At 41.4% G+C, this 26,321-nt stretch overlaps 1 protein-coding gene across 1 annotated transcript in view; it reads right to left on the reverse strand.

Moving 5' to 3' along the window:
• Positions 1–7,158: 7,158 nt before the first annotated feature.
• Positions 7,159–26,321, reverse strand: part of COL4A5 (collagen type IV alpha 5 chain) — a 259,685-nt gene continuing 240,522 nt past the window's right edge. Inside the window, exons 43-51 of the mRNA XM_002720176.6 lie at positions 23,549–23,621; positions 23,352–23,423; positions 20,816–20,944; positions 19,904–20,002; positions 18,186–18,398; positions 12,188–12,365; positions 9,937–10,051; positions 9,138–9,310; positions 7,159–8,330 (exon numbers count right to left, since the gene is read on the reverse strand). Of these exons, the coding sequence (XP_002720222.4) occupies positions 8,249–8,330; positions 9,138–9,310; positions 9,937–10,051; positions 12,188–12,365; positions 18,186–18,398; positions 19,904–20,002; positions 20,816–20,944; positions 23,352–23,423; positions 23,549–23,621 (1,134 nt within the window). The 3' untranslated portion in view covers positions 7,159–8,248. The remainder of the gene's footprint in view (positions 8,331–9,137; positions 9,311–9,936; positions 10,052–12,187; positions 12,366–18,185; positions 18,399–19,903; positions 20,003–20,815; positions 20,945–23,351; positions 23,424–23,548; positions 23,622–26,321) is intronic.

Below are 26,321 nucleotides of genomic sequence, written 5' to 3' on the forward strand. Positions count from 1 at the left end.
AGAGTTGTGCAGTTCTGAAGCCAGGAGCCAGGAGCTTCTAACGGGTCTCCCACAGGGGTACAGGGGCCCAAGGACTTGGTCCATATTCTACTGCTTTCCCAGGCCATTGCAGAGAGGTGGATTGGAAGTGGAGCAGCCGGGACTCGAACTGGCACTGTAGGTGGCAGCTTTTCCAACTATGCCACAACACCAGCCCCACAGATTTTCTTTTTTTTTTAAAAAAGCTTTTAATTTAGCGGTTCTCCCCCCATACCCATCCTCCCACTCCCACTCCCACTCCCACTCCTGTCCCACCTCCTACTCCCTCTCCCATCCCATTCTTCATTAAGATTCATTTTCAATTAACTTCATATACAGAAAATCAACTCTATACTAAGATCTCAACAGTTTACACACACACAGACACACAAAATATAAAGTACTGTTTGAATACTAGTTTTACTGTTAATTCTCATAGTACAACTCATTAAGGACAGAGGTCCCACATGGGGAGTAAGTGCACAGTGACTCCTGTTGTTAATTTAACAATTAACACTCTTGTTTATGACATCAGTGATCATCCCAGACTCTTGTCATGAGCTGCCAGGGCTATGGAGGCCTTTTGTGACCACAAACTCCATCAGTATTTAGACAAGGCCATAAGTAAATTTTCAAAATAGATGAAGTGGGGGCTGGCGCTGTGGTGCAGTGGGTAAAAGCCACTGCCTGCGGTGTTGACATCCCAGATGAGCACCGGTTTGAGTCCCGGCTGCTCCACTTTCGATTCAGCTCTCTGCTATGGCCTGGGAAAGAAGTGGAGGATGGCTCAGGTGCTTGGGCCCCTGAGAGACTAAGAAGAAACTCCTGACTCCTGGCTTCAGATCCGTGAAGCTCCGGCTGTTGAGGCCATCTGAGGAGTGAGCCAGCAGATGGAAGACTTCTCTCTCTGCTTCTCTGTAATTCTACCTTTCATAGAAATAAATAAATCTTTTTTTTTACAGGCAGAGTGGACAGTGAGAGAGAGAGAGACAGAGATAAAGGTCTTCTTTTGCCGTTGGTTCACCCTCCAATGGCTGCCGCGGTCGGCGCACCGCGCTGATCCGATGGCAGGAGCCAGGTGCTTCTCCTGGTCTCCCATGGGGTGCAGGGCCCAAGCACTTGGGCCATCCTCCACTGCACTCCCTGGCCACAGCAGAGAGCTGGCCTGGAAGAGGGGCAACCAGGACAGAATCCGGCGCCCCGACCGGGACTAGAACCCAGTATGCCGGTGCCGCTAGGTGGAGGATTAGCCTAGTGAGCCGCGGCGCCAGCTGAAATAAATAAATCTTAAAAACAATAGATGAAATGAAAGCAGAGCTGCAAGGAGAAAAGCCTCAGCACAGTTTCAAACCCCACGGCTGCTTCTGCTTGCTCAGGGAGAATAGAAGAAAATGCAGGTTTCCCAGAGTAGAAGATGAGTGTGTGAAGATGGCTTAAGGCTGTTAGCATGTTACACTCCACAGTGGGGAGTTCTTGTGTTGCCACTGTCCTTAAGGTGGGCGACAGCTGTCACATCTGAATGTACATAGTGGAGTTGAGGACATACTTTAAGTCAGTAACCCCAAGGGCACACTTTTTATTTTCTGACTACTCTGAGCCAAGCACGACACTATTTTAGCCTAGATGTTTTCCAACTTTTCTTTAACCTTTTCTGCCTCTCTAATCAGATAAACAGCTACATACTGCTTGGCCCACTTGGCTTGATATCTCTTCATTTGATTCCCAGCCTAAATTTCTGCTGAACGGGGCCAAATAAGGAAAACTATTGCGTGTGAAATATGACCAATGGAGGTTATGGTTAGCAAACTCAAGTTGCCTCTGTGTGCATTTTGGTATAGTAACTAAAATATTAATGAACTTTTCTGTTGGAACTAAAGGAATTTCCCCCTCCTCTGAGCACTTTCTGCGCTGTCTGTGACAGATGATACATAGATATTATCTTGATGGTCTCATACTTATGTAACTGGTCCTTACTTGGACAATAGTCAGGCTGCAGACTTTGTGGACCAGAATTTGGATTCAAGAGCTCGAAAGCAGCTCACACGGGGTGGGTGCCAGGTCAGATCCAAAAGGGTTTCTTTAGCTACAGAAGTTTAATTCAGACAGACAAGAATATCCTAACATATGGTGGATTCACTACAAGTCCCCCATGTCCAAGGGCTGATTTCAAAGGGTCTCTGGTGCTGCAATGGTGCTAGGAAAAGCATCCAATTTTAACTCGGAACCAAGATTTCCAAAATGTGCAGGCTCTATGAGTCTCTAGCACACAGTATTCTGAGTCTTTTTTTTTCTGATAGAAATATCTTTATGGCTAAATGATAATGGATAGATTTTCCCCCAAAAGAAACCTTTTATTTAAGGAATACAAATTTCATGCATTTCATAAGTACAACTTTAGAAATATAGTGATTCTTCCCACCATACCTGCCCTCCCACCCATTCTCCCACCCCTCCTCCTCCTCTCTCTCCCATTTCCAGTCCTGTTCCCCACTAAGATAATGGCTAGATTTTGAGTGGAAAGAACTTAGTAACTTATCCTGTGACCTAGAGAGAGTCAGTTAACCATTCCAAGACTCCGCTCTGTGACTGTAAATTGGAGCTAATCCTTGCATTGCATTAATATGTTGAGGCTAAGATGAAACATGTCAAGAATGACATTTTAATGACAACTACACAAGATGTTACTCAGAGCTACTGAAGCATTAAAGGTAGCCTTTCTCAGAGGCCAAGTAAGGGTCAAATTATTGTGCAAAGAAACACATGAAGATTGGACATGCGAGTTTACCATTGTATCTAATGATACATGGGCAACAGCAAGTACTTTAATGGCCTTGAAGAAATCAACTAGAAAACTATTTTATATGAGAAGAAAGCATGTTCACATCTTGGTAGATGTCAGGTGGCCCTGATTGAAATTAGCAAGTCGTCTTAGACTGGTTTTGGCTTTAAAATCTGTCCTGCCTTCCACATTCCCTAGTGTGAGCATTCACTCTGGTATCGTTGTTGAACAGATGGGAAGCAGATCTGAACTACTGCAGGCTTACCTCTCACAGATGTTCTTGAAGGTAGAAAACCACGACTAAACTGCCCATGTCCCAGCTAGTAACACTTCAGGGCTTTTCACTGGCTGCAGGCCCGTCCACCTAGCTTGGCAGATCCCTCTAGTGGGAGTACTGGAGCTTTCAGATACCAGTTATCAGTAGTTACAATCTAGCCTGCCAATGAGGCAACAGAAATTCTTCATTTGGAGTAGGATGGAGCAAGCCAAATGACCCCCTAGAGAAAGTCAAAGTGCATTCTTTAGAGATCCAACAGGACCACGTTTGGGAAAAGCTAAGTAATTTAGGAGTATAATGAATATATTTTGCCTCATTTCACCCTAAGAACTTTGTAAGATAGCTTCCAATACAGCTTATTGAACTAAGTCTTAATTAAGTGGTGCTAAATCATGTTTGCTAGTCTAGTCCAAAATTGCAAGTGGAAGATGCTTAATCACGCATCTCAATTTTATTAATTCCCCCTAATTTTCCACCTATAGAAGAAAGCACCTCCCCTAGATTTTGGAAATGAAAAGCAGTTGTGTACTCATCAGGATATCAACAGCAAACAGACAACACCCTTAGGTTAGAATCATCTGAGGAGAGTTTAATTAGAAAGATACAAGTGGTTTTAAGGGAACCACAAAAGGAAATTCAGGAATCCAGGTCTACAACATAAGACTTTTACTGTACCTAGACCCAACGGGATGAGAAAAAAGAGGTTACTGTAATCAGAAGGGGAGATAATTTAGAACAGATCATCCAGAAAGGAATAGGAATCCGAAGGCAGGAGCCAGGTGCTTCTCCTGGTCTCCCATGGGGTGCAGGGCCCAAGTACTTGGGCCATCCTCCACTGCCTTCCCGGGCCACAGCAGAGAGCTGGCCTGGAAGAGGGGCAACCGGGACAGAATCCGGCGCCCCAACCGGGACTAGAACCCGGTGTGCCGGCGCCACTAGGTGGAGGATTAGCCTAGTGAGCCACGGCGCCGGCAAGGATTGCTATCTTTCATGGTACCTTATAGCTATTAAACATCCAATGAACTCTATAGATAGACCCTCTGGATTAATTCCCTTCCATGGCCCAAGTTATGAGTGTTTTTACAAAACAAACCTTCCTAGCATCCTGAATATACTCTATACTGCTATAAAATGAAAAAATATGATTTCACAATATTATTCAGTTTAACTTGGAGCTGCCTCAGGATGAAGGTGTTTGTACAGTCCAGCATAGAATCAAGCTTTTCTGCCAAAGAAGCCAATTGAAGTCCTCACCAAACAAAAGTGATTTCTCTCTGCTTCTGTGTTGAGAGCCATGAGGGGTGCTACCCCAGCCAACTCCTAATCAGGCTCTTAAAAAGAGAATCTTTGACAGCAAGTTTGTTTCTTCACAAGGGATGCAGACATTGGGAACTGGCCCAACTCGTGGAATATCTGCTATCGATTTTTATGAACCTGGAAGAGTACATGCAACTTAAATCATGGAATCTAGAGGTAGACTTTTGAGTAACCTACCATTAACTCAACAAACTTTTACACATGCTGATTCATTTTTATAGGCAATAGTGCCCTCTTGTGATTAACTTCTGAATAAACTTTAGATGGCTTGGCATGACCAGTGAGTTTTCAATTAACCATGCTAGAGCAGACAATCCCGCTGGCATAAAAAATATATGAAGTGCTCTTCAAATCTGTCTGGATGGGGAAAAACACTGCACAAACACATGATGTCAAATAAAACCTCTATTGGAAGTTATCAGTGTGACACCAACATAGCATTAGACTGCAGGCCAAGCCAACGAGACAGAAAAACAATAGGAACATAGAGTTTCCTATATAACATATATGTCCATCCATCCATCCATCCATCCATCACCTACTGACCTAGCTACTTACCTCTTTTGTTTCTTTTAAAAGGTGGAGATCGTGAACCAGTTTTTCCATATAGCTATAGGCCATTAGGATTTAGTCCTTTACAAGTTGAATCATGAAAGATCCATCTTTTAAAACCACATTTGTTACACTAAATCATTTGGTAATCAACCTATATGATTAAATGAACAGCTCACTCGTTGCCTGCTTATGTGGGAAAATCATTATTTGTGTATGACCCCAAAACTCACCAAAGGTAACTATAAGAGTAGCTGGACCGAAATAATCTTTGGGTAATTGGTGGCAAAGGAGTTCCACCAACACTAAGGTCCTGGAATGGAATTAGGTGTGTGTACTTCAAAGAGCAAACCAGGGTTGGGGAGTCTTAGGGGATTTAAAAAACACAAAGAAGCCAGTGCTGTGGCATAGTGGGTGAAGCTGCCTCCTGCAGTGCCAACATCCCATATGGGCACTGGTTCGAGTTCCAGCTGCTCCACTTACAATCTAGCTCTCTGCTATGGCCTGGGAAGGCAGTAGAAGATGGCCCAAGTCCTTGGGCCCCTATTCCCTTGTGGGAGGCCTGGAGGAAGCTCCTGGCTCCTGGCTTCAGATCAGCCCAGCTTTGAGCCATTGCGGCCATTTGGGGAGTGAAGCAGTGGATGGAAGACCTCTCTCTCTCTGCCTCTGCCTCTCTGTAACTCTGCCTTTCAAATAAATATAAATCTTTTAAAAAAGTTATATAAAAAACCCACATAAATCCATTAACATGCAGTAATTTATAAAGTAATAAAAGGAAGTTATTTTTGAGCCAAGGTTTACATTCAGCTATATACAAAGACAGAAAACTACAAAGGGCAAAATCATTAGTGTTTACAATGCACCTCAAGCAGCAACCTTTGAATATAAAGCATGTAGGAAAACATATAAGATGTAATATGTGTGTTTTCAGTTATAGTGACCCACTGGTCTTTGCATGTATGGGACTAAATGGAACAATAGAGCTATAATTTTTAATTGGCTAGCCAAAATCAACTAAATAATTAGTTACTATTTGTTTTTTTTGACAGGCAGAGTGGACAGCGAGAGAGAGACAGAGAGAAAGGTCTTCCTTTGCCGTTGGTTCACCCTCCAATGGCCGCCGTGGCCTGCGCGCTGTGGCCCGCGCACTGCGCTGATCCGAAGGCAGGAGCCAGGTGCTTCTCCTGGTCTCCCATGGGGTGCAGGGCCCAAGCACCTGGGCCATCCTCCACTGCCTTCCTGGGCCACAGCAGAGAGCTGGCCTGGAAGAGGGGCAACCGGGACAGAATCCGGCGCTCCGATCGGGACTAGAACCCGGTGTGCCGGCGCCGCTAGGTGGAGGATTAGCCTAGTGAGCCGTGGCGCCGGCAGTTACTATTGTTTATATCCTAAATTTTACCACTATTGGCTCCAAACTGTGAGATTTTTTTTTTTTTTTTTACAGGCAGAGTGGACAGGGAGAGAGAGAGACAGAGAGAAAGGTCTTCCTTGGCTGTTGGTTCACCCTCCAATGGCCGCTGCGGCCGGCGTACCGCGCTGATCCGAAGCCAGGAGCCAGGTGCTTCTCCTGGTCTCCCATGGGATGCAGGGCCCAAGCACTTGGGCCATCCTCCACTGCACTCCCTGGCCACAGCAGAGAGCTGGCCTGGAAGAGGGGCAACCGGGACAGAATCCGGCGCCCAGACCGGGACTAGAACCCGGTGTGCCGGCGCCGCTAGGCGGAGGATTAGCCTAGTGAGCCGCGGCGCCGGCCCAAACTGTGAGATTTTTGCATGGGTTCGTATTAGAACAAAAAATTCTCAAAACTATTTTCATTGTCTAACATTTTAGCTGCAACAGAAAATCTTTTAGAGGCTTTTAGCAAGTCTTCAACTATTTTGGAGAGTGACGTGTTCATCTCAATAATTAAAAATATCAGCACACTAATCTGCTTTAAATGTTATTAACAAATTCTTCCCCAAATAGAAACTAGTTCTACTTCCTCAGTCATCAACAAAATGTTGTGAAGAAATTTATTATCTCAAAAACACCCTCTGAGAGATAGCTTTCTTACTCAGCTTTCTTACTATATTTTGCTGTCATCTCTCAAAGTGATTAAAGTTCACAGAAACCGATTCTCTGAGAAAGATGACTTGTTCATGTGTAGATGTGTAATTTATCTATAAACGAGCAGGTTTCTTAAATGTAGGCTGAAGAGACACACAACAAACCATGCTTATGATATGTATCTTTAATTAAATTTATATTGGTGGGTTAAAAAACATTAAGTGAGAAGATGATTGCTAAGGAAGTAAAGTATCCTATAGCTATTTATAATAAAATGTTTAAAATAAAAAAAGAGTAAGAAACATCAGTTGACGTTTTGTAATCGAAGAGACAAGACTAACAGAGTGTTGTCTCCCCAGTTCTCATACAAGCATATACCACAGGAGAATAATTCTTACATAAGAAGCACCAGTATAAGAATCATTAACTTTTGTGTGTAACTTTTGTTTCTCAAAATTGTGGGGGAGAACTTTGCCCAGTCAGGGATGAGCAAAAACAAGAGTGTCTTGCAGAATATAGTAAAAAAGGAATTACTCTTAGGTATTATAATTTGGTATGTGTATGTATATGTGTATACTTTTTTTTAAAAAAGTGAAGTGAGAACTTTGGGGGATAAAATTCAAAATAAATTTTCTCTCAGTAGTAATGATGTAAGACTATAAATTCTCTCACTTTGAGAAACATGGATATAAAATCTTTCCATCTGTATTCTAGGCTTTCTTACATTTTCTGTAAAGAGTGAATCATTCCAGGTCACATCTAAATGACTCAACATTTTGAGCTAAAAACTGTTTACACAATATACACATTCTTTACTTACAGAGTGAAATAAACTTAACATTTTTATATTAAAAACCTGGGATACAGTAGGATTAGTAGCACCATGAAAAATAATTCTTCCCCCAAACTGCAGTGTGATTCTTCTCTTAGTTGACTTTCTAATGTGCCATTTTAATAAGTGGGCAAAACATATATTCTTCATCTTGTAATCCTCAGAAAAAGTCATTCTGATCCCAAAAGGTAAATCCATTTTCTTATTTCTTTCACAGAAAAACTTGCTCTGGCACATTGCTGAGGTACGTCTGAATCTTCGTGGTTACTAGTCAGCATGCTCTCTTGGTCATATATAGTAGCACCATTGGTGGCAGCAGTGGTAAGGTTGGGGAGAGTGAGACATTGCATTCTGGGAATTTTATATATATATGTATATATATATATATATGTCACATTTAAAAACACACAAGGAATTCTTCAAAATGTTATGTCCTCTTCATGCACACTTGACACCGGCTAATACGTGTCCTCAAGTCTCCAGCTTTCAGTGTTTCTGATTGAGGTTTACTGGGAAATGAGAAAGAAGACAATCAGATTCACCCTCCCTGGTATTTCAACTCTATTATGGGTTCAAATTCAGAGTCAGACGTTCTCTTTGTGGGAGGTAGACATAATGGTTTATTTTTGAGAAGTGACTGGTATGGCCTTAGAGCCATAACTGGGTCATAGGTATTTTATAACTGTTCTCTCCACCACTATTACCTTTACATCCTTGTGCCTCCCTCTCTACCTCTGAAACCTTTTTTCTAATACTCATAGAATGAAAGAGATCTGTGCAACTAATAATGAATACATGATACAGACCATAACAATATCCAGAAATGATAAGTTGAGAGAAGCAGCAAATAAAAATAAATTTAAAATGAAAAAAATTCAATAGATTGAAATATCCTGGGGTAGATGTATTATATGTGTTCTTACTCATCCAAACAGAGAAGAGAGCTTTTGAAAATATTCTGGGAAGGTAGATAAATGGACTTAAGGAGAAAACACAGACTACAGTTTCAGTCCCTGGCTGACCTTAAGTCTAGAAGAAGAGCAGCTGATTTCTTACCATACAAGTCACATAAGGTTTGCTTGTCTCTACCTGTTAGTGAAGAATTAGTATCAAGCCATCTCAGACATACTTACCCTATGTTAGTGAAGTCTGTTTTTCTGACCTGAGTCACATAGATGAGAACAAGCCATAATAAAGAATACAGACCAGTAAGTTCCTAACATTCGTTGGGGATAAGCCATCTAAGAATTCTCCCTCTCTTCCCCACCATCTCTGAAGGAAGCTATCAAAAGGAACTAAAGCCACAAGCACCTTACCTGAACATGTCTGACACATCTACAGTTGCCAGCCAAAAACTGTAGGAGTTGGCATAGTAGTTACAGGTACCCCGCCCGTGACATTCAATGAAGGGAGCTGAACGAAACTCCTCCAAGCAGGAACCAGGGGATGCCAGAGCTTGGCCTGAGCCCTCTGCTCCAGCACTTGTATGCTAGAAATGACAAAGAAAAATATGCCATGATACTCATATGTCATAATAACTTAGAGAATCTTCAAAGATATATGCTAAGCTTGCTAAAAAAATTCACAGCCAGTGAAGGGACAAAGACCAGTAGTAACAGGTTAAGCTGCTGCTTACAATGCTGATATCCTGTATGGGCACCACTTTGATCCAGCTACCTGCTAATGTGTGTGGGAAAGCAGCAGAGGATGGCCCAAGTGCTGAGGCCCCTGCACCCATGTGGGAGACCAAGAAGAAGCTCCTGGCTTCTGGCTTCAGCCTGGTCCAGCCCTGGCCACTGCAGCCATCTGGGGAGTGAACCAGTGGATGGAAGATCTCTCTCTCTCTCTCTCTCTCTCTCTTTTTCTCTCTCTCTCCCTCCCTCTATAACTTTTTCTTCCAAATAAATAAAATCTTTTTTTTTTTTAAGAATAGTATCCACACCAAGGGCAGTGAACAAATGCAGTAGGTAGATTATGAAAATATGTTCCGGAAAATGTGTGAGAAGGAACCTGGTGGGTGGACAGAAGTTGCTTCGGGATAGCTCGCATTGAGAAGAAATGTACATACTGGGGTCAGTCAGCTATGATGAGGAGGCGAGGCAGAGTGTTTCATACCATCATGAAGGAATAGCCAATCCACAGAGAATCCCATCCCTGAGGACAGTGGGGAATCTGGATGGTCTGACTGTGAACGGCGATCACCACAGCTGGAGCTTCGCACACTGCACATCTGGTGAAGGAGAAGGAAAGGAACACAATCCACAGAGTGAGTATACAGGAAATAGCCGGCTCGCTTCTTTGGAAAGCTTTCTGGTACAGAAGCCTAGGTCACGACTAAGAAAAGGAGAAAATGCACATTGAGAACTGCTTTTACATAAGCCCTGTCTCCCAACATATATAATAAAGTAACAGACTAAAACTAAACTTTTTTTCCATGAAATTGTAGAATCACTGCTCTAGCATTTTAATTTTCCATTCTGACCCACATTTGTATTCCAGCTTGTTATTGGCAATGCCGTAACTGCTGTAAGAGCTTGGCTTAGTGTATACTACTTGCTGTCCAAGTGCCCAACTGGAGAGTAGAAACTTTGTAATGCTGAAATTGTGTTAAGAATGATGTCTAATGAACTAGAAAAAGATGAGAAACAGACACTTTCTCCATCTTTACCTGTTATTTTTAGTCCAAATGACATTTATTAACCATTTGGCCATGTTTGGAGGAGTGTGACACATCCAGAATGCTGGGCATGTACCCAGGCACTTGGAGATGTGGCTGAAATCTATTAAATCAAGTCAAATATCAAGAGAGTGAATATGGCTGAGTCCACCAGATCTCTAATAAAGAGCATGAGGGGCGCTCTTGAAATATGACTGAGGCCAACTTGGCACACTTTACTTATATAGCAGGCCTTTTACTCTCAAGGGTTGAGACCGACAAAAATAGCATACATACACACACATACCACATACAGACATACACATACACAAATTTCTAAAGAACACAGACAAATGTATTATAAAGCACTCCATGAATTTGCAGTTAAGGATGAACTAGGTCTAATCTTTTTATATTCAATGGCAAAGAAATGAAAATTTTCAATGATTCATCCTCTATGGTTACTATAATCCCAGGTCATGATCAGAATAGAAATGGCAATAGGCAACCCTCTTAGGAGATTGAAGTAAACTAGCATTTCCAAGTGGCAAAATCCCAGGAAATCTCTATTAATGATACCATCTGTCTCCTTGTTACTTGTGTGCCAAACCTCAGCTATCACTTTCTCCTTCCTACAGCTAATAAATTGCCAAATACTGTGATACATGACCCCATGATGATTTTTAATCCATTCACATCAGGCCTGTAGCACTAGCCTTCGACCTAACTGGAGTCTTTACCTCAGGACTGTCCTTTTTGTAATTAATTCATGTTACACACTGATGACTCTTCCTTAAAGTGTAACTCAAGAATTTAGGGGCAGAAGCTTTTTCTTATAGAGCAAATAAATTCCAAACCATAATTTGGCACTTTAGTCTTCTACCATCTGGGCTCAAGTTATTTTCCCAATCTTTTGCAACATTTCTATATTAAATTCTAAACACATTAGTGCATAACCCATTCTTATTTTCTCAGTTTAGTATGTCTTTCCTCTTTACAACTTCCTATGCCTAAAGTCCTCCAATCCCTCAAGGACTGACCAGACCAAAACACATTTCTTCCATACAGTCATCCCAGATTTCTCCAGTTGGAATTATAATCTTTCCCTTACACTTTCATAACATTTTATTAGATCTTTTTCTAGCACTTAACCCAAGCCTGACATGCATTAGATTAATTCATACATACATTCGCTGCAATTTTCGATATGGTTTGAGTTTTCCCCACGGCTTCCTGTGTTGAAATGTAATTCCCAGTGTGAGGTATTAAGAAGGTGGAAACTTAACCTGACTGTGGTGTTCAGAGGTGGGGCTTTTGGGAAGTGATTTGGATTGGCTTTATAGGAAGAGGGAGAGAGACCAGACACACACGCATGTGCACTGTCTCTTGTCATGTGATGTTGTGTATTGCCTCAGGACCCTGCCAACAGCAAGGTCATCACCAAACGAAGTCTCTAGACCTTAAACCTCCAGAACCATGAGCCAAAAATAAATCTCCTTTTTGTTATGAGATAGCCTACTTCAATATTTCACTGCAATAACAAAAATAACATGGACTGACATATTTGCCTAGTGGCTAGACTGTGAGTTCTTTGGATATTATACGTACATGGGGTCTGGTCAAAAGCAGATCTTATATGTGCTTTGGACTTATTTCTGCCTAGCTAAACTAACTGAGAATTCATGAGTCAAAACTAGACCAACGGCTCACCGACTAATGAATGGCTCGATGCTTTGGCCCTTCAGGGGTTCCATGCTCATTGGCATGGGTTCTGGAGTGGATAGCCAGTATGAATAGTCATTTCTTGAAGCAAAGTTGCAAACATTATTGATGTTGCAGAACATGAAAGGCATGGTACTGAAGCGACGAAGGCAGCTGCCAGCCGTTCCTAGGAAGAATCAGAGACAAAAAGATGAGGGACTGCATCGTGATGAATCTTTCATTTCTTCTAGAACAATAACACATTTTCAAAAAGAAACTTGCTTTAGTTCTTAGATAATAAATACATTTTCCTTTGAAAAGTCTAAGATATACTCAGTTTAACACTTCTAAATTTAGGATGTATTTTATAACTTACGTGGACATTTATTGTGATAGTTCACTATATATGCCCCAATGCTGTTTTTAAACTATGTTGTACCTTATAAATAATGGTGTCTTATGGAGAAGAGTCAGTAATTTACGGGTACAAGTGAAGGACACACACTGAGTCCTTAGGAGACCATATCAATATTTCCTGGTCCAGGTTGCCCTTCCTCTAGGTTTCCCACAGTATGTACCTTGTGTGGGTTTGCAATCACTTTATGTCTAGAGACAAGACTAGTGTTGACCAACATGTGCAGCAACCACAGACAGATCTGAGGGTGAATAAATAAAAGGAAAAAGAGAGGAAGAAAGGATGTGAGTGGGGAGAAAACACAAGGAGGAATCTTTGAGTTTCAGTGCTAGTAGGTGCAATAGAAGTTATCTCAACCAGTGATCAAGTCTTTTTTCTCTAATTTCCTAACAAAAGAATAAAGAGAAATGATGTTTCCTCTCTCACATTTTTAAGCGCTACTGTATCTAAATCTTTGACACCTAAATTTCTCTGTCAGAAGTTTAAATTATTACTGTGCCAATATTAAAATATTTGTTGTTGTCTCTCACCTTTAAACTCATCCTTGTACACTCCCTTTTGTAGTACCAAAGGCTAGAAATTTGCAAGCAGCATTTCTGCATTGCCAGCTGGTCATGTTTTGGGTTTGGGAATATAGATATTTAAAAGCAAACTTTTTAAAAGATTTATTTATTTATTTGAAAGGCAGTTACAGAGAGGCAGAAGCAGAGAGTGACAGACAGACAGACAGACAGGTCTTCCATCCACTGGTTCACTCCCCAAATGACCACACAGTCCAGAGCTGGGCTGATCTGAAGCCAGGAGCCAGGAGCTTCTTCTGGGTCTCCCATGTGGGTGCAGGGGCCCAAGGACTTGGGCTATCTTCCACTGCTTTCCCACTCCTTAGCAGAGAGCTGGATGGGAAGTGGAGCAGCAGCTTTACCTGCTATGCCACAGCACTGGCCTCTAAAAATAAACTTTTGCATCACTCTTTTAAAAAAAGATTTATTTATTTATTTGAAAGTCAGAGTTACACAGAGAGAGGAGAGATGGGGGTGGGGGACAGTCTTCCATCCGCTGGTTCACTCCCCTATTGGCCACAACAGCTGGAGCTGGGCTGATCTGAAGCCAGGAGCCAGGAGCTTCTTTCGGGTCTCCCATGTGGGTTCAGGGGCCCAAGCACTTGGGCCATCTTCCACTGCTTTCCCAGGTCATAGCAGAGAGCTGGATCAGAAGTGGAGCAGCCGAGTCTTGAACCAGCACCCATAAGGGATGCCGGCGCTTCAAGCCAGGGTGTTAACCCACTATATCACTCTTTTAAAATGTATCCAATGTCATGATCTGAAACCTAACATTAACCTCTTTTTAAAAATCCATAAACTCATCTTTGATAGCTGGAAATTTACATTGCCTTTTGTAACTGGAAATGATATTTCTATTCTACTCATCTCACACAGTTTTATCTCAATATATTTTTGTGGTTCACAGTCTGTTATTGAACATCTTATTATGTTTCTTAAAACAGAATGTTAAAAGTTTTAAATTTTCTTGAAGTATGTCTTTACACATTAAATCTTTTATTTTGATCTGTCATTAGTTATTATCGATTCACAACTGATCAAAATATAGATATAACTGTTAATAATTATTAAACTAAAATGTAAACTCTTAGAAATATATTTCTTAATGAGATAGATGAGACGTAGTTTATAGATCCTGAGTTAATAGACGCTTTCAAAAAAACTGTTTTTTTAATTGTCCTTTTGAATTTTTCTCTCAGAGGTTTTCATACTACAAGGCAGAATGCCATAGTGTGATTCTTCTATAAAGTGGGAGAGCCTGACAGGGGACATGGGAAAGATTACCCAAGGCACATTCACCAGCAGAGTAACTTTAGGAGAAAGTGCACAAGAAAGTCAAATATTTGGCAATGGATTCCTTTAAAATTATGCTTGTGTACCACTTGGAAATTCTTCATGTACCCGAAGGGATAGCCTTATTTATTAGACTGAAGATAATTGATAAAATATCAACTGTTGTTTAAAACAGTAGATACTCAGAATCATTTGAAGTTTTTAAATAATAGGTTTTGGATGGACCTAGGAATCTTCCAAAGTTTCCCAGGCTGAAAATTACTTAGTCTATTTTATAAAACAAACAAACAAAGTGTAACTCAAGGTAATGTGAGAGTGAAAGACAATATGGCATAATTTAAAACAATTGATTTATAATTGGAAGAGGTTAGATTCAAGTCTTCATCACTTTCTGTGTGGCTTTTGTATAAATGACTGAAGCTCTTAGCCAGTTTCTTTGTATAAAATATGGAGGGGCCGGTACTGTGGCGTGGTGGGTTGAGCTGCTGCCTACAGTGCTGGCATCCCATATGGGCACCAGTTCGAGTCCCTGCTACTCCACTTCCCATCCAGCTCTCTGCTACGGCCTGGGAAAGCAGTACAAAATGGCCCAAGTGCTTGGGCCCCTGCACTCGTGTGGGAGACCTGGAAGAAGCTCCTGGCTCCTGGCTTCAGATCAGCCCAGCTTTGAGCCATTGTGGCCAGTTGGGGAGTGAACCAGCAGATGGAAGACCTCTCCCTCCCTCTCTCTGCCTCTCCTCTCTCTCTGTGTAACTCTGGCTTTCAAATTAATAAATAAATCTTTTAAAAAAAACATGGAATAAACCCCACGAAATATTTGACCTATATCTTGATCGTAGTTGTGAAAATCGTTAGATAATGTACATGAAAATTCTTTGTATATTATAAAGCAATTTATAAAGAAAATTTACTGTCTAATTTGAGACAGAGGTAGAAATGTTTTTGCTTTCATAAAGATAAAAGGAAAAGGTACATAAAAGGAAGGCCCATAACTCTGTGATCAGAGGTGTTTGTGTCTGTGTTATGCGCTGCCCACAATGATGCAGAATCCTGAGTTACAGTCTCCAAAGTTTCAAGCAGAGGGTGATCCTATGCACCCTCAATGCTTCCCATAGCCTAAAATAATATAACATTTAATAGACTAATGGTTCATAGTATGTTTTATCCTCCCAGAAACATTTATAGTAACCATCCTCTTTTTCACATACCATAATCCTTCCACTAATCCAATGTGGACTGTATGTATCTTACCAGTTGCTTGTTTAACAGCAAAGCTATAGCTACCTTTATTCTTTGTTCAGTCATAAAGATATCTCCAATTTGATCCTTCTGTGAGCCCTGGTAGAGCTCATGCAATCGAGGAATTCTCTTGAGATCCTAAGCCCTACCATAGACATCCTGTGTCTGAGGCCTAAATGGTATCAGAGTCATGGCTGGTTTGTAGGATTGAAGTCTTAATGCCTATTTTGATGACTTCCTTGAACAAGTACATACATTCTGAAAAGTGGCAAATGGCCTACTGGATAGCAGATCTCATTTTCGCTTTGCATTATATTTTTTAATCTCATAGGGCTCAAAAACTTCTAATAGTTCTTATTGATTTGATAGTTCAGGGATTTGAATTTTATAAGTTTGATCGTAACTTTGACTTTGTGACACAGAAGAGAGAATGGACAAGAAAGGAGAATTTGATGGGAAAAAGATGACAAAATCATCCAAATATTTTTAATGAATTTGATATTTAATTAAAACTACCTAGATAATTTAATTAATTTAATGAAGACATCAATTATAACATTAGAAAATGATGGAAAAAACAAAAGAAGGAAGGTAGCAGTATAAAAATCAAAAGGAGAAAAAAAGAAAAGGAGAGGAAGAAAAGAAAAGTTGAAGAGGAAGAAGAACGTTGTTGGGCAAACCTCTACTTCATTTGGCTTCATAAAATGGCCTATGGCCATCGGCTTCCACATCAAGTGGACGTGACTACTTGGGTAGACTTGTATTGGCTAGCAGGTGTGCCATACGCCCTCGGAACAGATTGAGTAGAGCACACCCCTGCTGAAGAACTGTTTTTAAACAGCTAATGAGACCTCAGGAGGCCTCGTCCCATAGAGATCTCAGAAACTGGGAACCCAGATTATCCATCTCGTCTTCTTTTTTAAAGTTTAAAAACAATATTTTGAGAGGCGGAGGAGAGAGGGGGAGAAGGGGAGAGACAGAAAGAGAGAGAGTGAGAGAGCTCGCTATCTCCTGGTTCACTCCATATATGTCTCCAACAGCTGAGACTGGGCCACAACCAAAGCCAGGACCTGGGGACTCAACACAAGACTCCCACATAGGTGGCAGGAACCCACCTACTCCAGTGATCACCACTGCTTCCCAGGGTCTGCACTGGCAAGAAGGCAGAGTCAGCAGTTGGAGCTGGGATTTGAACCTAGGAACTTTGACATGGGACATAAGCATTTTAACTGCAAGACTAAATGCTCACTCCCAGACTATCTTCTTGAATGTCTTTATGGAGGTGAATGAGATAATAAGTCCTAAAATGGGCAGTCCCAGGGCAAACAATGGAACCTCAACATCCAATGTCAAATTGCAGAAGAAGAAATCTTGGGAACTGAAGAGTCTCCGAGAGTTATCCAGTTCACCATTGTATTACCAAACAAGCTGCTCACTCCAGTAGAGAAGATATAAGGTGTCTTCAAAAAGTTCATGGAAAACGTGTATTATGAGAAAAAGGCATGGATTTCAAATTATTTTTTCAACAACATATACTTATCCCCTAATTTTATTTTCCTTAACCTTTTTGAAGTTACCTTACACATGGGAACACTTCAAATGAATTGGATTTTATATCAAAATTTGGTGCTCTGTATAGCTTTAAAGTACTATGGTAATACTTTATGAAGCCAAGGCATACATTTCAGAAACTACAAAGCAGCATAATTCAGCAATGACTTTACTTTTTTTGATCTAGGAAATCAAGATTTTCTTAAGAAATCATCTTTCAACTTGATGAAGACTGATCTTAATGAAGAGAAACCTATTTCCCATGAATTACAAACATTGCCCACTGAAGAAGCTGCTATGGTATAAAGAACACAGAGAATTTGTTCTCTTAATAACTAACCTTGGGGCCGGCACTGTGGCTTATTGGGGAAAGCTGCCACCTGCAGTGCCAGTATCCAATCCGGGTACCGGTTTGAGTCCCGGCTGTTCCAATTCCAATTCAGCTTTCTGCTATGGCCTGGGAAAGCAGTAGAAGATGGCCCAAGTGCTCGGGCACCTACACCCATGTGGGAGACATGGAAGAAGCTCCTGGCTCCTGGCTTTGGATTGGCCTAGTTCCGATCATTGTGGCCATTTGGGGAGTGAACCAGTGGATGGAGGACCTCTCTCTTTGCCTCTGCCTCTCTGTAACTCTGTCTTTAAAATAAATAAATAGATCTTTTTAAAAAAAGAACTAACCTCTAACTAAAAGTAAAGGTGCCCTTTCTTTTCAAACATTTCTTGCTTTAGTTAGGCCAAGAATTGTAACTTAAACTAGTTCATTAATGCTTTCAGTTAAGTGTTTATTTAAACTCACAGAAGTTATATTCAATTACCCGTGATATGGTCTTCAATTTGGAAGTCCCAAAAGAATGGAGATGCGTTCTGGCCAAAGCTAATCTGGAATCCACCAGGATTTTCAAAACAAAAACAAAATGTATAGCAAGCAATAAGATGCTGATTATCTCACCCAAGTCTTGACCGTGAGCTCTTTTATTTCCTTGTACATACAGGAGAGAGAAGCCATCATAGATGTGAACTGTTCCCTGTGGGCATTGTGGTGCATCTGTTGTCTGGCTGTGGCGTGTGATGAGGAATCCATGGGCAATAGAGGAGGTTCCAGGGGGACCTGGGGGACCCTGCAGTCCATCTGGCCCAGGGGGTCCATCCAAACCACGGGTACCTATTTCCACAAAATCATCAGTATACAACATTAAGTAAGCCAGGATCCATTATTATGGCCATTGAAAAACATCTTGACCTCATTTGTTTAGTTCATATATTCAATAATTATAGAATATCTTCAAAGGCTTGGTTACATATCATGGGGTTGGAGACAAATAAGATATGTTCCCTGCCCTCAAAGAGATTTAGATGTGTTTCCCCCCTCTGACATTAGTTGAAGACAGCAGGCAATAAAACACTGGGAAATGGAGCTTTCGATGGGAAGAACTGGTCCTTATTTGGAGAGATTGTAGGTTATCTAGTTTCTTCCTGTATTGATGAAGGCATTCGAATCCCAAGACCACATTTAGGTTCGCTGTTTTGCTCAGCAACAAGAAAGGAAGGGTGTGGTTACCCTCAGTCTTCCATCTTCAGTGCTGAAAAACATTTTCCTGTGGATCTGCCTGGGGAACTATTCTTAAGCATACCTTTTTGTTTAGAGAACAGGCAGGGCGTTCTGAAGAAGCCTTTTCAAAATGTCTATTTTCAATCTATCATTGACTTCCCTTTCCCATTTAGCCTCTTGATTTGAACTTATTTAAAAATTCTCAGGCTGTTCTCTGGTCAATGTGTCTATAGATTTTTATTGGGGAAAACTTGTCAGCAACACCTGTAATGAAGATGATACTAACCTGTTTCTCCCATAGAAACAGAGTTAATGAAATGTAGCATGTTACCTCTAGGGAAGCCATGTGTGTCACCACATTGCCTTGTTGCCATGTATATGTTTTGCCAACACAAAATCATTATGTTTATATTATTTTATATTATTTAGAATTATATTATCTATAGAGTTGCTAACATATATTAGTAATCTATTGAGTTTATGATCTTCTATTTCTATTTTAGCAGTCTTACATTAGTGTGTATCTATGATTTTTGCAAGTTACCTTCAATTCTTTTTGCAAGTAGGTGCAGTACAGGTTGGAAATCTAGTAGATAACAGATTCAGTATTATCAGGAGCACCTAATAATGAGTGACCTCAAATATTTGCATAGCAATTTATCATCTCAGCCTGAGATAGCGCTATGACTCTCAAAGGTCTACGGGGATCAATTAAACTTTTTCTTTATATTTACCCCATCTTATGGGGAAAATTACAACCTATTGTGATATTTCAAATGTGGAAGGGTCGGCAAGGGTTTCATGGTAGTCAAGGGATTTAAACCAACACTGAGAACTAACTCAACAGGTAAGTACAATGAGTACCTGGAAGCTCCCCATCTTGAGGATGAGCTGAGTTTCCTGGGGCTCTAAGTACATAGATAAAAGGGACTTCGGTAGTTGTCTCTCAGAGTGGCAGATCTCCTTCTACGTGCCTTCCTGTTTTCCCTCAGCTACAGATTTACAAGTCAGCCGTGCTCTCTCAAGAGGGAGATCTCAAGCTCCACGTGGAGGCCACAGGTCCCGAAGTCTCCCAGACTTAATGACCAGCCGCAGCAGCACCGTTTTACTTGTCTCACCTGGCTGGCCTGGCAGACCTGGGTCTCCTTTGCGTCCTCCTGCTCCATCAAAACCAGGGAGTCCATTGCGCCCCGGATCTCCTGGAGGGCCAATTGGACCTGCAAGAAAAGAAATGGGATTTTAAATGCGGCTAGAATAATTCCTCATTCACATCGATCTAAGAGACTCAGGTTCTTGAAGATGCTGGATTCATAATCTGATATTGGCTTAAACCCAAGCAAATGAAAGAGTATCTAAAATCCAAGACAAAAGAAGCAGACGAGGACTTGGCTTTGCTTTCAAACATTCCATTTGCTTCTGAAGAGATCCCCTTAATATGGCAGCTGTGTTCCTTTGCCTTCATGACCACACAGGAGTGCCGGTCCTAACTTTTTTTATCTATCCCACCATAGGTAGAGCTGTTACTATGAGGCACACTTTATTTATGGAAAGGCTGCCACTCAGTCTCTTAATAAGGGGAGGAAAACTGAAGTTAGTTCCAGCTTTTTAAATTGGCTGTAAGCACAGAGTCAAAGCCAACTAGAGAGCAATTTTCTTAAAAGTCAAGGAGCCTCACAGTGGGAACCTAACAGCACACCAAATCAGCCTTCCATCTTTCTGTTGGGCGAGGCAAAGAGAACACCAGATCTTCAATGCATTTCCACTTCATTACAGAGTTTTAAACATTATTCTAGTTCAAGTTAGAATAGCTACAGGAGGTAAAATAAATCTAACTGGGTCTGAAAGACATTCTGACATGATAAATTAACAGTTTCAAAAAAAAAGGGGGGGGGGGGGAAATAGGTCCTGTGGTGGTCTGGTATTCTGCCAGTGTCTGACTCCTATTGTCAGAGACAAACTCTGAGCTGTAAAAAGAAAACTAGGGAGATGTTCTTAAACAGATTGGCCTTAAAAATCAATGTGCAAAGTACCTGGTAAGCCTTGAGGTCCTGGTAATCCTGGTGGACCTTTTAACCCAGGTTGGCCAGGGACCCCTGGAGGACCAGCATCTCCTTTGATTATAATACTCTGTCCCGAAGGACCAGGTAATCCAGGAGGACCTAAGAGGAAAAACACTGGGATTTAAAGGTGAGGAACAGAACATTGAGAAGAAATGGGTGCTAAAGTGACCTAGTGTCAGAAAAGGAATAATATTGAGACAAACAAGCTACAGGAATGAGGGGATTTCAAAAGGTTCCGGGAAAATGTGTATTATCTTTTAATTCCACTGTTCCATGAAAATGTGGGGGTTTTTAAAGATTGATTCATTTACTCAACGGGGCTGACGTTGAGGCACAGTGAGTTGAGCTACTGCCAGCAATGCTGGCATCCCATATGGGTGGCAGTTCGAATCCCAGCTGTTCCACTTCTGATCCAACTTGCTGCTAATGTGCCTGGGAAGGCAGTGGATGGTGGCCCAAGTACTTTGGCCCCTGACACCCAGCGTATGTATGTATGTATTTATGTGAAAGGCAGAGGGAGAGACATAGAAAGAGATATTCCATTCTCTGGTTCACTCACCAAATGGCCACAACAGCCAGGGCTGGGCCAGGCAAAACCAAGAGCTGAGAACTCCATCTGGATCTTCCACATCTGTAGCAGGGGCCCAAACACTTGGATCATCATCTACTGCCTTCCCAGGCACATTAGCAAGAGGCTAGATCAGAAGTGGGGTAGCCAGGACTTGAAATGACATTATGATATAGGATGCTGGCATTGTAAGTGGCAGAGTAACTGCTGTCCCACAAGGCTGGATTTCCATGAAAGATTTTTTTTAAAACATTTATTTATTTGTTTGAAAGGCAGAGTTACAGAGAGGCAGAGGCAGAGGCCAAGGCCGAGGCTGAGAGAGAGAGAGAGAGAGAGAACTTCCATCCACTGGTTCACTCCCCAAATGGCTGCAACAGTTGGAGATGGGCCAATCCGAAGCCAGGAGCCAAGAGCTTCTTCCCTGTCTCCCATGGGGGTGCAGAGACCCAAGGACTTCAACCATCTTCCACTGCTTTCCCAGGTGCATTAGCAGGAGCTAGATTGGAAGTGGAGCAGCCGGGACTCAAACCAGCGCCCATATGGGATGCCAGCACTGCAGGCAGTGGCTTTACCTGCTATGCCACAGTGCAGCTCTCCATGAAAGTTTTAAAGTACTTGATTACTGTTATATCCAACAGAAATCTGGGGAAACTACCATTATCTCATCTAGAAGACTGAAACATAAAAAGCTTTCTTAGGGTCATTGGAAAAATAATGCTTATCATCTATATTTTCAAGCTGTGAGCATTACAGATTTACTAGAAAACCTAGTCCAAATGTAAACATTGCTATCAGAGGAAGACGAACCGATTCCTTGACAAGTCCTTTCTGATTGTAACATAACTTGCAGTCCTGTTTGTTTGTTGCATTTCTCAAGGAACTCACTGAACTACTATGAAAATTGAGTAGATGCCCTATTTGACAGTTTATAGGAAGGTTTTATAAAACCTCTTAGCAAAAAGAATTATTTTAATGCAAAAAAATACAAACCTGTATATATGGCTTGCTCTTGTCATTTGTGTAACTGAATATGGGAAAGCTGGTATAAAAGCCAGTAAAAATCTCAATGAGGAGGCTGGCATTATGGCACAGCAGATTAAATCACTGCTAGTGACATTGTATATCAGAGTGCTAGTTCAAGTCCCTGCTGCTCAGTTTCTGATTAAGTTTCCTGCTAATGTACCTAGGAAGGCAGCAGAAGATGGCCCAAGAGCTTGGGCCCCTGTCACCATGATGTCACCAGATAGAGTTTCTAGCTCCTGGCTTTGGTTTGGCCCAGTCCCAGCTGTTGCAGTCATTTGGAAAGGGAACAGTGGATGGAAGATCTCTCTTTCTCTCCCCCATCCCCCACCATGCTCTACCTTTCAAATAAAAAAAAAAAAAACAATCTTTAAAACATCTCCCTGAAGTATTATTATTCATCCTGCATTTATCTTAAATTTAAAAAGTCTACTATTGGGGCTGGTGCTGTGGTGTAATAGGTTAAGCCTCTGCCTGTGGCGCCAGCATCCCATATGGGTGCTGGTTCATGTCCTGGTTGCTCCTCTTCCAATCCAGCTCTCTGCTTATGGCTTGGGAAAACAGTAGAAGATGGCCCAAGTGCACCCATGTGGGAGACCCAGAAGAGGCTCCTGGTTTTGGATCAGCCCAGCTCCAGACATTATGGACATTTGGGGAGTGAACCAGTGGATGGAAGACTTCTGTCTCTCCCTCCCTCTGTCTGTAACTCTCTCTCTCAAATAAAGAAATAAATATATTTTTAAAAAGTTTATTAATATTACATGAAAAAATACAGAGTTGAAGAAAATAGCAAAAAGGGGGAGAGACTTGCATAAGACTTTAGCTTTTGAGAATTTGCTTAAAATACAGAATGCAAACTTTCAAATTATTTAATGTATCTAGGTATTGAGTATGACTAGCTTTAGTAGTGAGTCTTACCTGGAGGTCCAGTAAGTCCTGGTTCCCCCTCAGGGCCAGTTGAACCAGGCATTCCACTTGGTCCTTTCATGCCTGTAAAGAAGGTAAGTACAACTGTATGGCAAAGCAAGAGGGTCATAGTATTTACTCAATCAAATCAGAAAATGGCTATCTTGTTCCAAAGGAATTTAAAGGAAAACCCAAGAACATTCAAATACCTGGGAATCCTGGAACACCAGGGAGACCAGGATCTCCTTTCATTCCATTGAGACCAGGCCGGCCAGGGTTACCCTGAGTAAATGAAATCATCAATGTCAGAAAAAAATTGGGGTGATGTAGGGGAGTCAAGTCAGAGGTATAGCATAGTGGTTTACAGCACTATGTCTACAGTCAAACTTTCAGGATTCAAATCCAAATGCTGTGACCTGAGTTGGATATTGGATCAATTTGATCCATAATATTTTTTTCATTTCTTTTTTCATTTTATTTATTTATTTGGGAGGTAGAGTTACAGACAGGCAGATGGAGAGAGAGAGAGAGAAAGGTCTTCCATCTGTTGGTTCACTTCCCAAATGGCTGCAATGGCCAGAGCTGAGCTGATCTGACCCAATTCCACCCAGGTGCAAGGGCCCAAGCACTTGGGCCACCTTCTATTGCTTTCCCAGGCCATAGCAGAGAGCTGGACTGGAAGAGGAGCAGCTAAGACTAGAACCGGCACCCATATGGGATGCCGGCGCCACAAGAGGAGGCTTGGTCTGCTACGCCACAGAGCCAGCCTCCTTTTCATTTCTTCTTTAAAGATTTATTTATTTGAAAGATGGTTACAGAGAGAGAGAGAGAGAGAGAGAGAGAGAGTGAGTCTTTCATCCACTGATTCACTCCCCTGCAGGGGCTTGGCCAGGCCGAATCCAAGAACTTCTTCTGGGTCTCCCACATGGGTGGCAGGGGCCCAAGCACTCGGGCCATCGTCAGCTGATTTTCCCAGGTGCATTAGCAGGGAGCTGGATTGGAAATCGAGTAGCCAGGACTCGAACTAGCACTCATACTCAGTGCCAGCATTGCAGGAGTTGTCCTAACCCACTGTGCCAGAACACTGGCCCTGTTTTTTCATTTCCAGCACTGAGAAAACATAGTGCCTACTTCAAGGTGGGGAGGGATATTAATCAATTTGCATGTAGTGTGTACTTGATATATGGTCACAATTACTATTAACCAAAACACTTAGTTTTTAGTATAGACCTGAGGTGCTGACCACTTGGATTAGAATCACATATGCAGAAATGATAATATCTGAAATGCATAGCAAAAATATAGTAGGGCCTGTTAATTAACTGGGTTTGCAAATCACAAAAGGTATGGGAAGAAGAGTTGAAATTAATTCTAGAATGGATCTAGAATAGTAATATTGTTTAGGAGGTTACAATGCTAAGCCAAGTGCAGGACAATGAAGCTTGCATTAGTAGGAACAAAGAAGAAACAAGCCCAAAATGTCTTATAATGTAAAAATAAAAGAAACTGCTAACTCAATGAGGTGGGGCATTTGTCAGGAAAATACAGAAAGCAGCTTGAAGGGGCTTATAAATCTAGAACAATATGAGCATTCAAAATAAGTAATGGTAGTTTTAAAATGTATAAATCATTGAAAAAAGGGAAATAATGAATCCATACTGATAACAAATACATAAATAAATAGGCAAGAAGGGAGAGCTCTTGCTTATAGTGAGCTAAGTGGTATATGTGGTAGTGCTAGAGTTGGAAATTAATTATTTTGCCACTATTCCTTTAGAGAGTATTTGAAGCAAAAAATCATTAACAGATGTTAAGTCTCAGGGAAAATTTTCACAAAGAACAGTATGCTTGTATGCTCTTAATGTACCTTCCCATAATTTTGCTTACCTATTAGCTGCAGGGAAGAAAAGTAGAAATTATCACAGTTGAGAAACTGAACAACAAATTCATCAAAAGTAAATCACAAGGTGGGCACTGTGGCACAGTGGGTTAAGCTGCCACTTGGGGAACCTGCATCCTGTGTTGGAGTGCCACCTCCGCTTCTGATTCAGCTTCCTGCTAATGTGCCTGGGAGGCAAGAGATGATGGCTCAAGTACTTGGGTTGCTGCCACCCACGTGGGAGACCTGGATAGAGTTCTGTCTCCTGGTTTTGACTTGATCTAGCACTAGGTGTTGCAGGCATTTGGGAAGTGAACCAGCAGATGGAAGATTTCTCTTTCTCGCTTTGCCTTCCAAATATGTAAATACATATTTTATAATACTCAAATCACAAATGAGGGGTAAATGGACATATGGATCCATTTATCTGTTATTGTGAGAAGGATATATCATTCATGTAATATTCTAGCTGAGTATTCTAACCTCAATCTATTTATGAAGAAACATCAGAGAAAAGAAGGAATATTCTATTTAAAAAATGGTGAGGGTAAGGCTTTTAAATGCCAAAGTCATGAGAGGAAAAAGAAGGCTAGGGAATTTTCCCTGATTAAAGAAGACTAAAGAGATATGACAAATGCAACACCTGATTTGGCCTGGGTCGTCTTGTACTGGAGGACACAATGCTAAACAGGATATTACTATGTCAACTGACATCATTGGAACATGAAAGGTAGAAATTAAAGTATTTATATCTATGTTCGATTCCTCAAAGTTGATTAACTATACTCTGGTTATGTGAGAATACCTTTAACCTTAGGAAATATGCACTTAAGTGTTTAGATACTTTTCTTTTCTGGAAGACAGCAGCCTGTGGAGTTAAAAGACAGCCCAGAACATGTTGGCTGCCAAATCTACTAACAATCCACTTGAATGAATGAAGGAAGCTTTCAGGATTCATAAAGAAGTACGTGACTCTCAGGGTTACTCAGACCAAGGTAGAAAGCACATGAGTGGATATGCTATTATTCTTTCTTTAATAGGTGAAGACAGAAACCCAGAGTGTCTGTTTTCCTCACACACAAAGCAGAAATGTGCACTGGAGC

This window comes from Oryctolagus cuniculus, chromosome X (genome assembly GCF_051225735.1).
Source record: "Oryctolagus cuniculus isolate XC-2025 breed Fujian yellow rabbit chromosome X, ASM5122573v1, whole genome shotgun sequence".
In the NCBI taxonomy this organism is placed as follows: Eukaryota; Metazoa; Chordata; class Mammalia; order Lagomorpha; family Leporidae; genus Oryctolagus; species Oryctolagus cuniculus.